This window comes from Morone saxatilis, unplaced genomic scaffold (assembly GCF_004916995.1).
Source record: "Morone saxatilis isolate NCDOM2014 unplaced genomic scaffold, NCSU_SB_2.0 Contig22, whole genome shotgun sequence".
Taxonomy (NCBI): domain Eukaryota; kingdom Metazoa; phylum Chordata; class Actinopteri; family Moronidae; genus Morone; species Morone saxatilis.
In genome coordinates, this window is record NW_023339785.1 from 20,739,015 (window position 1) to 20,754,528 (window position 15,514).

General features: G+C 41.2%; 1 protein-coding gene across 3 annotated transcripts; it reads left to right on the top strand.

Annotated features, from left to right (window-relative positions):
* On the top strand, window positions 1-15,472 carry rps6kal (ribosomal protein S6 kinase a, like). Of its 3 annotated transcripts, none has more exons than XM_035669165.1 (22): window positions 1-234; window positions 2,888-2,947; window positions 3,067-3,183; window positions 3,264-3,345; window positions 3,469-3,549; window positions 4,012-4,091; window positions 4,824-4,930; window positions 6,064-6,101; window positions 6,399-6,541; window positions 6,651-6,721; window positions 6,862-6,950; window positions 7,192-7,256; window positions 7,649-7,751; window positions 7,920-8,044; window positions 8,989-9,111; window positions 9,811-9,900; window positions 9,995-10,153; window positions 10,238-10,399; window positions 10,555-10,631; window positions 10,988-11,105; window positions 11,801-11,941; window positions 14,524-15,472. In XM_035669165.1, exons 1-22 carry the CDS (start codon window positions 208-210, stop codon window positions 14,647-14,649), a joined length of 2,184 nt encoding a protein of 727 aa, XP_035525058.1. In that variant the 5' UTR covers window positions 1-207; the 3' UTR covers window positions 14,650-15,472. The 3 variants fall into 3 exon arrangements, with proteins under 3 accessions (XP_035525058.1, XP_035525059.1, XP_035525060.1); XM_035669166.1 differs by lacking the exon at window positions 1-234 and adding an exon at window positions 900-2,705; XM_035669167.1 differs by lacking the exons at window positions 1-234; window positions 2,888-2,947; window positions 3,067-3,183; window positions 3,264-3,345 and having other exon boundaries at window positions 3,467-3,549; window positions 4,814-4,930.
* Window positions 15,473-15,514: the final 42 nt, after the last annotated feature.

Sequence of the window (15,514 nt, forward strand, 5' to 3'; positions counted from 1 at the left end):
CCACCACCTCTTCCTCTCTTCCTCTCCCTCTCCCCCCCCCTCTCCCCTCCACATCCCGATAGCGGTCCGTAGCAACACAGCTCGCGTCGGATCATCAAAGCAGAAGAGCCGGACTTCCACACAGACTCTGGGGGAAGACATGCAACGTGGAGCGGGGGTCTAGGTCGACTACGATGCCTTAGACTCGGAGAGCAATCCTGGCACAAGATGGAGGTAAACAGCGTTAGTAGTGAGGTGAGTGGATAAAAGCGTGGTTTTATTTATTTTTTTGCATAGAGATTTAAGCTTAAGGTTGCTTTTATTTTTTGTGTGTTTTTTTGCTTGTCTTTTTTTTTTGGAGGGGGGGGAGTTTAGAGCTTAAATTTCGCGTCACGACCCTGCAGAAGCACCGTGATGCATGCTAACACGCTAGCTCGTGCTAACAGCTGGTTAGGTGTTTATTTTTGTGGCTCTGTTTTTTGGTGTTTGTTGGAAGAAGGGGGGGTGTTTTTTTTGGTGGCCGCCCGTCCGGGTGCTGTCGCCGCCGCTCGTTTTGTTCCACACACGGGACGAGCTGTTTACCCGGTGACACACACGGCCTCCTCTTAGCTTGTTTTTGTTGTTATTTACACTTCTCGAGAGGAGTTAGCCTAGCGCGTGTAGCATTAGCTCGTAGTTAGCACGCTAGCTGACAGCTTGCAGGCTCCAAAACTTGGGACACAAGTTTCCATTCAACCTCCACCGTGTCGGTAATGGAAGAGCTGGTGAAGGGTTTTTGCGTGTCTGTCGTTGGGGCAGTGAGGTGTTTCGGCAACGTTTATATTTTATGTTAGAGATTTCAACACCTAGCTAACGCGGGTTTAAATTTGTTCAGAAAAAAAAAAAAAAAAAGGGGGGCAGCAGCAGAAGTGAATCTGTGTTGTTATTAGCTGTAACTTTAGGTTTGTGAGCCAGCTACGCAATAACTAACTATCATAGCTGACAGTATATTAACTGCTTTATCAAAGTGAAGTTGTGATTAATCATTAAAGCGACATATTCTGTCGAGCAGGGTCACAAACAACAGGGGACTCTTTAGTGGAGTATAAACCCTTTCTATTAATCATAGGCTACCTTATTATCTTCAGACCTTTTTTTTAATGAATAAAAACCAGTCATACTTTTTTAAAAGACTTCTCCAAATGCTGTTAAAAGGTTCAGCTTTCTGTAACATGTGGCCCCCATGATGAGATTTCTTTTTTCTTTCTTTCTTCATGTGCTGCAGAGATCCTGACATCCTAAACCTTTTCCATCTCCGGGATTCTTTGCAGTCTTTCACACCTACAGTACAAACTGTCTGTCTGACTGCTGTGGCTGTTTTAAAGCGAGCAGAAAAGCTATTGCAACACACACTTCTGAGCCAGTCCATCCATTATTAGTTGAACTTGACTCTCCCCTCCTGTGCCACAACATTCCCAATCTTTTATATCTCGTTGAAGTACCTAATTCTATTTTATGTAGGCGGCATTGGAAATGTTGAATAATTCATGAATGGTTTTTGCTACCAAATGTTGCTACGTTTGGAAAAGTTTTTCATCTTTTTTTTTTTTTACAAATAAGCTCTTTAATCTACAGTTCACTGAATGCGGTTTATTTGAAAGCTGCCAAGATAAGAAGCACAGAAGTAAACATTAAGCTTAGCCACTTAAACTGGGCGAGTGGGTGTTTAATGCACCTCGTATCACTTTGACTTTGAAGACGATATGTAAGCAGTATAAGTATTTTATGCCGGTATCAGTGATTGTGAGTTTATATACTATGTATGTCTCTCAGACCATCGTTTTCAAATGGCTGAAAAAGGCTCGCCTGGTTGTGCTGCAAGTGTAGGCTGCACTCTGTTACAAGCCGCGATGAGCCACAGCAAAGGTGGGAGTGAAAATATATGTGTGAATTATGACACAAGCACTGCCCTGGCTTTGGCTAGCCAGGATGTTATACTTCAGAGATGCACCAGGGCTTACATTTTGACATTTCTTCTGTGTGGGGTCTTGCTTTGAAGTGTCTATATATTGACTGATTTGAATGTTTATGTTCTCCGTGTTATTCTGTAGAGCTAAGCTGTTGGAAAGAGGTTTGTTGGCCTCTGTTCTGAGGATGTACGTGAGTGTATGTCGGTGGCTCCACCCACTGAGTGGGCTTGCGTAGAGCTATGACTCATCCCCCCTCTTCAGAGGCTTGATGGAATTCAACACACAAACACAGTGGACCGAATACATCATGCAGGCTGAGCTTCAGCACAGAACTGAAATATGTAGACCTGGTTAATGTGAGAGCAGTGTGTTTTATTGTTTGATTTATTTGTGGATGCTGAGATATGTGACCTCCACTGACATTATCACAGTGTATGGCTATTTTGAATAAACAAGAGGGGCATACAACAAGCGCCTGAGTAGAACTAATTATGTCTATATGTGGTCTTTTAATAAAAAAGCGCCTTGCCGCCACTGTCAGCCACTAGTCCTGAAAGAGCTGGACCCTAGTTTGTCCTCAAGAGGCTGACTGCTGCCCTAGCAAACATCAGCCTCTCAGAGCCAGTCAGACATGTTGTTTTTGCTCTGGCTGGGGATTAAACTAGAATGCTAATAATGAGGGGCTTTATAGGGACGGGATGAGAGCTGGACAGCTGGACGGGCTTAGAGTATGGACTCCATACTGTTTGACAACAAATAGAGCTGCAGTTGGGAAAAGTGAGAGCGCACTGTTATTGCATGTGACTCATTGATTTCATCTGTTGAATCCTTCATCATACATGTGGGCGTGCAGCAGCTGCAGTCATAGTCCTGCTCAGCTGAAAACAAGGATGAACAAGCTTTGTGAAAGTGTTTACTGTTCCCGACTCCTCTGATGAAACTTGTTGGTTTGGCTGCAGGTCAATGGGCATCAGATCATGGACGAGCCCATGGAGGAGGGAGAGTCTTTCTCACACTGTGTAAGTAATGATGGGCTTCAGGTCTTGGAGCATGTGTGTGTGTGTGTGTGTGTGTGTTTGTGTGGGATGCAATACCTACAGTCTCGTGTGTCTCTCTCATACTGATACTGTTTGTGTAGGATGAAGGGACATATAAGGAGATTCCTATCACTCACCACGTGAAAGAGGGCTGTGAGAAAGCTGATCCATCTCAGTTTGAACTGCTCAAAGTCCTCGGCCAGGGCTCTTTTGGCAAGGTGAGGGAACGCAGCAGACCAGTCAAATGTTTCCATCATGTAGGAGTTTGTACCTCTCTAAATACCTCCTGTTCTCTCAGGTATTTCTTGTCAGGAAGATCCTGGGTCCAGATGCTGGTCAGTTATATGCAATGAAAGTTCTAAAAAAGGCATCTTTGAAAGGTAACGCAACTTTGTTTTCGATCTACATCCACACAAATCACCTCAGTGCAAAATGCCCAGTATGTTCTGTCCTCAGTGTTGAATTTCTCCCTCTCACTGTCCCTTCCTGTTCTGTCTCTCCAGTCAGGGACAGAGTTCGCACTAAGATGGAAAGAGACATTTTAGTGGAAGTCAATCATCCCTTCATAGTGAAATTGCACTACGGTAAGAGGAACATTATTTACATAGCATGCAGGCGGTTTATAAATAATCATACAGATTACATCCCAGTTCAGGTTGAATCAGGGATAAGCTGCTTATGTGCATGTTCATGTTCCAGTCGGAAACATCATTGTTAATATGATTTTATAAGAATATTTTGAGTGGTATTACATAATGAATTGAACTGGAATTGTTCTTAATGAGTCATGTTTACTTCCAGTTTTTAACAGACAAGATTGCCACAATAGAAACAATGATTAAACATAAGGGATCAAGACAATATCTGACTTTTTCATATCATTTCAATGTGACTGTTGTTAATGTTGGCAAGCTGCTGCTTTTCTAAGTGAGTTACAGTGTTTACATGCGTCACCCTGTTACCGAAACACTTGTTTTGTCTCGGTTTCTGTTGAAATCACAATATGATTAGCTTGCAGGTAATTTACTTGTTTCCTTGTCTCCCAGCCTTTCAGACAGAAGGGAAATTGTATTTAATACTGGACTTTCTCAGGGGAGGGGATGTATTCACTCGCTTATCCAAAGAGGTAAGCTGACGTCCTGTTGCCTAATATTACATCTCATTATACTCTTTGCACCTTTTCCATTTGTTCTGTCTGAAAAGAAAAGTACAGCATGTCCTTTTTATTCATGAATTTGGAGGTCTCCCCCCCCCCCCCCCCCCGACCCCTAGTGTTTTAAACACATTTGTGAGAATCTAAACTACATATGCCACAATGTTCTTTTTAAAAGCCCTAAGGATTTTTTAAGTTGACAGCTACAAATGGAACAGGTGCAAATTTAGTATGCAAAATTTCTTTATTCATTTTATAATAGCATAAGTGCTGCCAAGTCATTAGTCTTTACTGTGTTCTGTTTGCTGTTCAAATTATGACTTGAATTCCTCATGGAAACACGAGTGCTTTTCTTGGAATCTTTATTCGCTTTTAGATCATCAGTTGCTTGTCAGTTAGAGGCTCAGATCAGCTCTTTTCAAATGCTTTCAGGGAACTCAAACAATGTGTGATTGTTCTCTAGAAAGACCTTGTGTTGAAAGCATGTCTCAGAACCAAAGTGATAGCTGCTGGCAATGTCAAATCAACAGCTTGCTGAATTGTGTAACCTTTTTGAAATGTTGATATTGTGACAATAATAATACTCTGTTCTCTCTGTTTGTGGTTATTGAAGCTTAACATTGAAGATGTGTGTTTTTTTTTCTTTGCTTCTGAATTTCTCTCCTCTTCTGAGTTCAGAGAGTAAATTTGTCCAGTTCTTATCAGGTTATGTTTACAGAGGAAGATGTGAAATTCTACCTTGCAGAGCTGGCCCTGGCCCTCGACCATCTGCACAACCTGGGCATAGTTTACAGAGATCTCAAGCCAGAGAAGTATGAATCCTAGACCTCATCCTCACCTTTGACCTTTCACACACAAACCCCACACTCATCTTCTGACTCAGGAAGGATCTGTACAGCTGTAAACTGTGTTTGGTTCCTTTTAAAGATATTTGTTCTCACAAGTAAAAAACCACAGATGATGTTTTGACTTGCTCATATATGCTGTATGGCTCTGTGCAAGTGCTTGTCCAAGAGGCATTACTAATGATCTCAAAAAGTTGATTTACTTGTCAGACATTACTTTGATTTCAAATTAAAACTGTTTCTATTCAGACGTTGTTTTTGAACCATTAGATATTCATGTCCAATCCATTCCCTTTTCTATCCTCCATTTCTACACTGATTATAATAAAATGGAGAATGACTGGGAGGAGTCTTTGACTTTATGTGTGCAGTTCTCAAAGACCCAAAATCTAAATTATTGTCCTGTGTTACGAAGAGGAAATTATGCTTCAAAAGAATTAACATATTAGCCATAGAACACAGACACAGCATAAAACACTGAGATGCTAACATTAATGCTAACGTGGATTTTATATCAGATTTTGTGAAGAGACATTAAATCTTATGTGACAAATAGCTGACTAAAGTTCATCGAACTTCTGTTTGTCATCATCTAAAGGAAAATGTGTGTTTATTTCTCTATTGACTGATGTTCAGAATGACCCTGTTAACTCCATCCAATTGAAGTCATCATCATCATCCAGTTCTCTTGAGGATGAATGTGTTGTAGTGTTTTTCTGTACTTTACACACAACTCGGTTCTTACATCACATAGAACAGGACTTGACCTTCACCTTGTGTGGCTGCTCCCTCCTATTTATGTTTCACCTGCCGTTTCAGACCATAACTTCACTAAACGTATATTGTCACACAGACCCATACCAACTAACACATTTTTCACAGTCTGAATAATTTCAAACAGAAGCTGTGACTGGATGTGTCCAGTGTGGCTTTGAATGGAGTACTCTAATAGTTTTGCAAAAAAATTCCCAAGACTTCTAGGTGATTTTAAGCAGAAAACAAAGGCATGAGATGACTTGAATACTGTTATTACTTTAATACTTTGTTGTGAAAAATTGTTTGAAGCTCACCTCCATGGAAAAACTGTTGTTGTCTTTCAGCATCTTACTTGATGAAGCTGGACACATAAAGTTAACAGGTACGTATTGACTTAATGCTAATTATTTGTAATGTACATGCAATGTTTGACTTACTTTTTTAATTGTTAAAAGTATATTTTAATTCAAGAGAGTAATTGAATAGCTTGTTCTAGTTAACAGCCTGTAATTAAACTGTTTCATATGAAATATTAATTTACTAAGAACAGATTTATGACCTCTTTTTTGTCCTTAAACTGATTTTAAAAGAATAAAAGTTTTGCATAGCATAATTACTGGATGCGACTGCTCAGTCAGCTGTGTATCTTACCTTTTTGCTTTGCATGGCTGTTGTGCAGACTTTGGCTTGAGTAAAGAGTCAGTAGATGCTGATAAGAAGGCTTATTCCTTCTGTGGTACGGTGGAGTATATGGCCCCTGAGGTGGTCAACAGGAGAGGACACACACAGAGTGCGGACTGGTGGTCTCTGGGAGTACTTATGGTACACAAGCTCACTCAAACTTACACACTTATATTTTGTGCTTTGATATTTTGTATGAACTGAAAAATCCAGTTAATTACATTCTCTGTCTGTCATTGTGTGTTCGCAGTTTGAGATGCTAACGGGGACATTACCATTCCAAGGGAAAGACCGCAATGAGACCATGAACATGATTCTCAAGTGAGTCATTATGCACTGCATGATTAAGACAATCAAAGCATGACAGGAGTAGGACAAGTTTTGATATGTAAGTAATGACCAACTGTAGCTTTTCTTTTATTATATTCACCTGTGGCTCTCTGCTCTTCTCTGCCCTCCAGAGCTAAGTTGGGAATGCCCCAGTTCCTAAGTTTGGAAGCCCAGAGTTTGCTAAGAATGCTGTTTAAACGTAACCCTGCTAACAGACTAGGTAAGGTGCATTAAAGCTGATTGCATGTGAGCGTATGTAGACTTGTTTGAATAAAAGAAAATGAGGTGTTGATCCTCACATTGCGCCACTCGCTTAGCTGGAGCTTGTTAACATTTTGGCATCCACTTTAATCACATGCTGAAAACCGCTGAGAGAAAAATGTGTGAATGTGTTGATCCTTTGAAAACAATAAAAATCAAACGTGCCAGGTTAACTGAACCTGAGTGATCTGTGTCTGTAGGGGCCGGACCCGACGGAGTGGAGGAGATCAAACGCCACGCTTTCTTTTCCACCATCGACTGGAATGTGAGCACACGCACAACCCTCTCATTTCTCACAGACCCACACATACCCACACGTAACTCTCCAGCTTCTGTTGAGGATTCACACCTAACAAACGGTTGGCTTGGTGACTACTGGCCATCAGTCTTGGCCACGCCAACTATGTTTGTGTGTGTCTGGGCAGAAGGCCAGTTCTCACTGTGTGTGCACTAATAGCCCTGCGTGAATGTTTAAGAGCCAGCAGGATGCTATTGGCTGAACCAGGCTGTAGAGGAATGGGAGGGGGTTAATCTGGGAGGGGTCTCGGCTTCGCTATCACATATGTTCACACAATCCAAACAGCCTGTGGAAGGGTTTGATTTCTAACGTGTGTGTGTGTGTTTGTTGTGTGTGTGTGTGCACCCATGTTTATTCAGAAACTGTACAGGAGAGAACTCCAGCCCCCATTCAAGCCCGCAGCAGGTAAACCAGATGACACGTTCTGCTTCGACCCAGAGTTCACCGCTAAAACGCCTAAAGGTAAATCTACACCTACACACATGTTCTGTTAACATGATTTTGAGCTTAAAAGCAACAGCCACTCCTGCAGCCATGGAAACTGCAACTGAGCACTGAATCCAAAAAACAACTCCAAATTTTCAGTGGGTGTTTGTATGTCTATTTTATTAATTATCTTTGTATATTTAGACTCCCCAGGTATCCCTCCCAGTGCAAACGCCCACCAGCTCTTCAAAGGCTTCAGTTTTGTTGCTCCAGCCCCTATGGATGAGAACAAGAGTTCCCCGCTGCTGAGCATACTCCCCATAGTTCAGGTGAACATGCATCATCTCTACTTTGCATGTGTCCTCTATCACATTTACACAGGTTAATTATTACCAAATTGACTTACAGTCATGAAGGTCACACACAGATATATTTTTCACTCTTGAGGTTTTATATGTAGCTCACAGGTTAAAGAATAATTCAATTTATTTCCAATACTAGACTTGGTATTTTGCAACATGATACTGACTAAAAAAGGTAAAAACACTGCTGAAAGGGAGATAACACTCCAGTTAACACATCTGTCACTGTTACTGAACAATTACCACAACATTTTAGCTGACAAAACTCCATGAATACTTTTCTTGTGGTGCCTACAAGCTTTCCTTTCTTGGCTCTACTGGCTGTGTGCGTTCAATGGGGCAGTATTCACAGAATTCGCTGCAAACTTAGAAGCCAGTTTCTGTGCAATGAAGTGAAATTGATTGGCATGATGGCAGAAAATACAAAAATAAAACCCAGTTGCAAACAGCCACAGTTATCCTTTGATATTAGTTGTGTTCCACTGGAGACATACACCACACACTGTCCTCCCCACTCAGTTTGACAGCATTTGCCACCATTTAAGTGATGTGTGAATAGGGAGCCAATACTACAATGGCTTGCAAATGGTGGTAAATCTGCTGTGACAGTTTGACTGCTGAATACGTAATAACATTACCACTAATGTGCCACTCTGGCATATTTGTGAACAAAAGTGTTAAAATGAATGGGTGGTGGGGTGGGAGCACACAACAGACAGCGACAGTCTGAACTACAGCACACATTTGTTGTCTTGTATGGACCAACAGTGACTGTAGTGACTTTATTGCGGTGGTTTATGAGTTGTCACATTCAGTGTCTAGACATGGCTTGTGAAGGTTAGCTTGGGTTTTAATTTATTCAGTGAATGTTAAAGAATGTAATGTAACAGTTCCAATCTTGTTCTTTCCAGATGCACGGGGGCTCAGCCAAGTTCTCTGATCTGTACGAGTTGCAGGAGGACATAGGGGTCGGCTCCTACTCCATTTGTAAACGCTGTGTACACCGAGTCTCTGCCATGGACTATGCTGTGAAGGTAGTTTTTTTTTTTTTTTAATCCAAAAATGCACCAGTCCCTAGTTGGCATGTTAGCCATCTCAAATTAAGGACAAGACAAGATTTATCACGCTCTTCCTCTTCCAGAATTAAACTGGTGACCTTTCAGTAAGGATCCTGCTTTTCTAACCTTCAGACCACCGATGCACCACATTTAAAGTGCAAAATGATTATCCGACATGTTCAATATCAGTAGTTGAATTAAGGCTGTGACTTTGTGACAGTTTCTCTCACGGTTAGCATCTCTGGGGTACATTTAGTCTGAATTTTATTAAAGTAAAAAAGAACCTATCATCCATCTTACTGTGTTTTAAGCCAATTTAAAGTCTTTATTTGATCAACACAGCTGTTTTAAATTCTTGGGTAACTAAATTAGATGACTGTAGTGTGGATGCACAATTTTCTACCAATATATTGGTGTCTCTAGAGTGTGGGTTCATAAAAGTGTATGAAATCTCTTAAAATGAATCATGTTGACTGTGGTTAGTGTAGCCAAGAGTCCAGTAGAGGGCAGCACAGCTTTAGCCATATTGCAACAACTTCATAACACTTTAAAGCAATGCTTTGTTATTTAGATATCTCGTCTTGTTGGGTTATTAAATGCTGTAAATTACACAGCAGAGAGATTTTTCAGCCATTAATTTGCAACTGCTCATATCTGTGTTTCCATGTGTCTCAGATTATAGACAAAATTAAGAGGGACCCCTCTGAAGAGATTGAAATCCTGATGCGATACGGGCAGCATCCCAATATCATCACTCTGAAAGACGTATGTAGAATTTGTTTGACAGTACTATTCTTAGGGTGGTCAATCACCATATTGACAGGCTGTCTCTCTGTGCCTACGTGTGTGCATGTGTCAGGTGTATGACGAGGGCCGGTATGTATACCTGGTGACGGAGCTGATGAAGGGCGGGGAGCTGCTGGATAAGATCCTTAGGCAGAAGTTTTTCTCTGAGAGAGAGGCCAGTGCTGTGCTCTACACCATCACCAAGACTGTTGACTACCTCCATTGCCAAGGGGTAAGAAGATGATTCTGCACACATATAAGCAGGAGTGAAAAGTAAACGTCTTCTTCTCTAACGTTTCATTCTCCTCCTCTCCAGGTGGTACACCGAGACCTGAAGCCCAGTAACATCCTATACATGGATGACTCGGGAAATCCTGACTCCATCAGGATCTGTGACTTTGGATTTGCCAAGCAGCTTCGGGGAGGCAACGGCCTCCTCCTCACCCCCTGTTACACCGCCAACTTTGTGGCACCAGAGGTGAGAGAGGAGGAATGATAGAAGCATAAAGAGAACGAATGCTAGAGGGAATGTAAAGTGAAGAGAGTGAAGAGTATAATGTACAGAAAAGTTTTTATTCACATTGTCAGTATGAGTCCCTGATGGTTTGTATTTCTTTCTTTGTGTTGATTCAGGTACTAATGCGGCAAGGTTATGATGCAGCTTGTGATATATGGAGTCTTGGAGTTCTACTGTATACCATGCTGGCAGGGTAAGACTGCACTCAGCAACAACTGTTGGACAAACTTTGCCTAAATGTGGGTGGGAATGATTAACAGTGAAGCGTGAAGTTTCCAAATTACTCAACCAGTCTAATGCCTTGTAAAGAGGGAGCTCAAAAAAGCGGCTGTACATCAGTGCTCTTGTCACTTACTTTGCTTGTGCTGTTGGTGTAATCATGGAAATTGTGTGTGCACATTTTGGAGCAGTGGGTTAAACTTTTATAGGAATGTCAAGTTTTTTTTTAGAGCCCGATCTGAGTAATTTAATATTGAGTTTATGCTGACACCTAGTCCTAGTTTTTTTTTTTTTTTTTTTTTAGATAATCTCTGCTTTTAACCCTGTCAGGTACACGCCGTTTGCTAATGGGCCAAACGACACACCAGAGGAGATTCTACTTCGGATAGGATCTGGAAAGTTCTCCTTGACAGGGGGCAACTGGGATACTGTATCAGACACCTCAAAGGTACAAACAACACTGCTTCACACTGGTGGTGTAACTTTAAAGCATTTCCAAAGACTAATAATGAATGAATCTTATTTCTGTTCATACGCATGTCTGGAAAGCACTTAGTGTACTCGTTTTTGAAAAGAGCTACATAAACTGGATGGACTTCTTTTAATTATGCTGTAATCGTTAGATTTCAATCTATTTAGGTTTATCTGTTTCATTCAGTGATTCAGGAAGCAGGAATAAAATGTGACTGTTTTGTGAAACTGAACAGATGACAGCATCTTTTTATTACGTGTGCTTAAAGCAGTCATTGTCCAACTATTTCTGGCATGCCCACCTTCAGAGGCCAAAAAGTGTAATGCCCCACACCCCACAACTTTTATTAATCATTGTTGTGGGGGAAGAAAATCTCATTTAAAAATGATCCATGTTGAATTGTGAATTAAAGGTCAACACAATAGCATCAGCAAACTTTATTTTCCCTACATAAATCATATTAATAATAATTAAATAAACATTCATACAATAAATTCACAGTAAGGAAACACACTTTATACGTTATATATGCTTATATATGCCACCAACCTGCCAGGGACTGCAGATGATTTATATAATGGACTTGCATTGTTCTTCCTTAAATAAAGACAACTTCAAATTCTGTTCTTTCCTCATACACATTTAAGACTGGATGTTGTTTTGTGTTCCAGGACCTGCTGTCCCATATGCTCCATGTGGACCCTCACCAGCGATACACAGCAGAGCAGGTTCTTAAGCATTCCTGGATCACCTGCAGAGATACGCTACCACACTTCCAGCTCACACGCCATGATGCACCACACCTCGTCAAGGTGAGTGTTTATCCTCTTAATCAACAGACAGACAAAGACACAGGACCTTGTTGCCACAGGTGCTTATGCTTTGTGTAAGACAGCGATCAAATGTTTTGAAACCATTTGCTAATGATGGGTTACATGTTGTCACGTGTGTTGGCCTTTATGGTTAATGCCACTTTGCTCAGTGTGTCTAAAAATGGAACCGCATCATCTCTCCAACTTAGAAGAGGGTCTGAACTCAGGATATCATACTCTGGCAGTGCCTGTGCCTCTTGACATATAAAAGTGAGCCTGATACTTGGTGAATTATACGCTTCTGCTCTCATGTATTACTAATACCAGTTACAACAGAGCAGATGTGTCCATCCTTCTATCTTGTCTTGCCACATATCCAGGTCACATGCCTCTTTAAAATGCAACTCATCAAGTTGTATTTTTGACAGGAGTAGTCTCGTACACAATACATTTGGCACTCAAGTGGTTTAAGTCAAGAAAACGCTGTTGCTAGGTGACCGACAACAAAAAAGGATGTTGCCTTGTTCACTTTGAAAATGGTGAATGGTGAAGTTTAGGATGGATGGGATAAGAAAGAGTAGATAACAAACAGAGCAAACATCCCTCATCTCCCCGTGCAGGATCAGTTGTTCTTACACCCCCTACGGAGAGAGGCTGTCTGGGCAGCATCCTTACCAAGTGCGTGAACCACCTATGTCGACTTCTCTTAATCTCAGGGAGCAGCGGCTGTATATAGAAGCACTCTGACAATGCTGAACTCTTCACCCAAACAGAGAGAGAGCAGAGATAGGCCAGCCACCCTGTACACGAATCTGTGATACTGTTGTTTCAGATACAACACAAAGCCTGTCATCATAGGTGAGGGTCTGAACAAAGATCAGCAGTAAATTGAGAGCTTCGCCTTGTAACGCAGTCCTCTCTTCACCGCCATAACAACAGACAGTGCAGTTCACTCTCAAACCCTTCCTTGGTGCCATCATAGCTCTTTGCCAGTGCATGTTTTGTGTGTGTGTGTGTGTGTGTATATAGGTGCTTATTCTTGCAACAGATAAGCAGACAAGACAGATTAATGTCTTACTTCCAGAAGTTTCTCGATTTTTCAAGGCAAACATTTTTTTTTTTTCAGTTTTGACAGCGCTCTATTAATAGGTTTATTTGAGAGATACAGATTTCATGCCGTCAGTAACACCCTGCACACCGCACAGACCAGACAATTAATCAACAGGTAGGATGGTTCAATACATTCATGCTGGCCAAAAATACATTTTGCTTTTAACAGTGACCATGTGTTATTTTTCAGTCTGAATTGTGGTGTTGCTGACTGTAGACTCGTCATCCTGTTCATAGTCATAAACCCCACATCTTTCAGTGCTCCATTCTTGCACTTCTCCTCTCTTGCACATGTGATTGAAGGTCTGATGAATTGCTGGATATCACAGCCATCAAAGAGGTGTTATTTCCACACCTGTGGCCTCTGTGTTAGCCTCAACAAAGTCCCTTCCTTAAACTCACATCAGTTAGGCACCTTTCCTGTCAGGGCTACTGCACAAACACAGTGGCAATACACACTCACACAATGTTTAACTACATAAAGCATGTGTTTGTTGTAGTTTTTTCGGCACGTTTGCCTTTTATAATGACAGTGACAGTAGAGAGTTGACAAGTAATGAGGGGAGCGAGAGTTCAGGGAGAGGGGGATAAAAGATGAAGTTGAGATCACCCAAGCATGTGTCATTGTAACTGAACCTGTCACCATGTCTGCCTGCAACATCATTTCAATGATGCAATAATTGATTCTCCTTTTTAAAATGTATCTGCACTTGTTGTTAGGCTGTAGTGCTGCTTCATTCTGTAAATGTTCAGATCATGTATGACGTGTTTCTGATTCATCTCTTTATACGTGGGTGGTTTTAGGTAATCAAACAAATGTAGTGTAATACAGGGTTGAATAAGATGTTAGCATAACTCACCCAGAATCTAAAAGTTGAATGGAATTCAGTGTTCCCATGCATCCTGGAAAACTGGGAAAGTCTGGAAAATTAGAGACTAGTTTTACAGACATGAAAAAACCTGGAAATTGATTAAAATTAGCAAATATCCTGGAAATAATCTATGTTGTCCTAAAGAAATGTTTATTGTATGTTAGCCCCTCACTCAGAATCCCTACATAAACCTGAGTGCATGTTTAGTTTGAAACTCAGTTGGTAGCTGTGCAGTGTGACACTTCACAGGGGTTTAACCACATGTGAACTGAAACGGAAAAAACATTTTAAACCCTTTAAATGTCCTGGAAAATGATTTCTTTAAAAAGAGTGGGAACCCTGGGGGTTTTGAGCTGAAGTTGATGTTTTTCCAAATTAGAGGAGTTATCATGGTGAAATGAGCACAAATTCAGTACTTGTTTAGTAGCAAAAAACTGACTGTTCAGTCTCTTGAGGAGGGAATACACACTTCTGTGCTGGACCTGGCCTTAGCCAAATGGCCTACAACACACCGACAAAGTGGTAATAGAATTACTTCAGAGTTAAAGTTCTATATCGATTTAAAAGTTGAAGCCAAGTGTTTATTTTGTTGTTTTCCAGGGAGCAATGGCTGCCACCTATTCAGCACTGAGCCAGAAGACAAGTCAGCCAGTGTTGGAGCCCGTGGCAGCATCCAGTCTAGCCCAGAGACGCAGCATGAAGAAACTCACCTCAACAGACATGTAGACACACGCCGCTCGCCCTCCAGTTTTGACCTCACTCTCAGTCGGACTCTCATACGCAAAAGATGCGTGCACACACACAGACCGAACTCCTGGCCAGTCAGACCTACTGTCTCCCTTTTTTAATCTATTTATTTGACACACCCGACATATGCACGCATACATGCACACTCACACTGGACGAGGTTGCATTGTGAAGAAGTCAGCTGAAGAGGAAGAGGGGAAACTCACATATCTGTTACTGCTGGGGAGACAGACTTGTATTTATTTCCACAGCTTTCATATGCACTTGCCCTCCTCGCCTTTCATTCTTTCTTCCTCGTGTGGGGAAGAAACGCACCAGCTGATGTTCTCCTTCACTGTGATTGGCTGATTCTAAGCTGCTTTGGTAAACTGTGCCCCCCCACTGCTCTTCATCTGTGCGTTGCCATCCTCCTCCTCAGTTCTCTCTCTCCTTCCCTTGTTTGCTTTTGCTCTCTTAACTTCTTTTCTTCAAAGTGAAGTAATGGTTTATGTGTGAGAGTGTTGGCAGGATGATATTGACCGAGGGACACTCTCAGACTGTTTGTGGCAGATTAAAAAGTCCTTCAGGATCAAAATCATCTGCCAGCACTTTTGGAAACATAAAAGCATGTCCGGACAGAACCTGTATTTCTTTTCCCTTCAAATTCACAGTCTGACTCCTGTTACGTTGTGATGCTAATGATGTATCAAAAGAGGTAAAAATAAGCTGCAGATGGACAAAAGATAATGTCTAGAGTTCGAAGGTGACATAATGTGGTAACGATAACAGAAATTCTAGTTTGCAAAAATATATATATATATATATATATATATATATATATATATTTTACTGTATATTTTTTTAT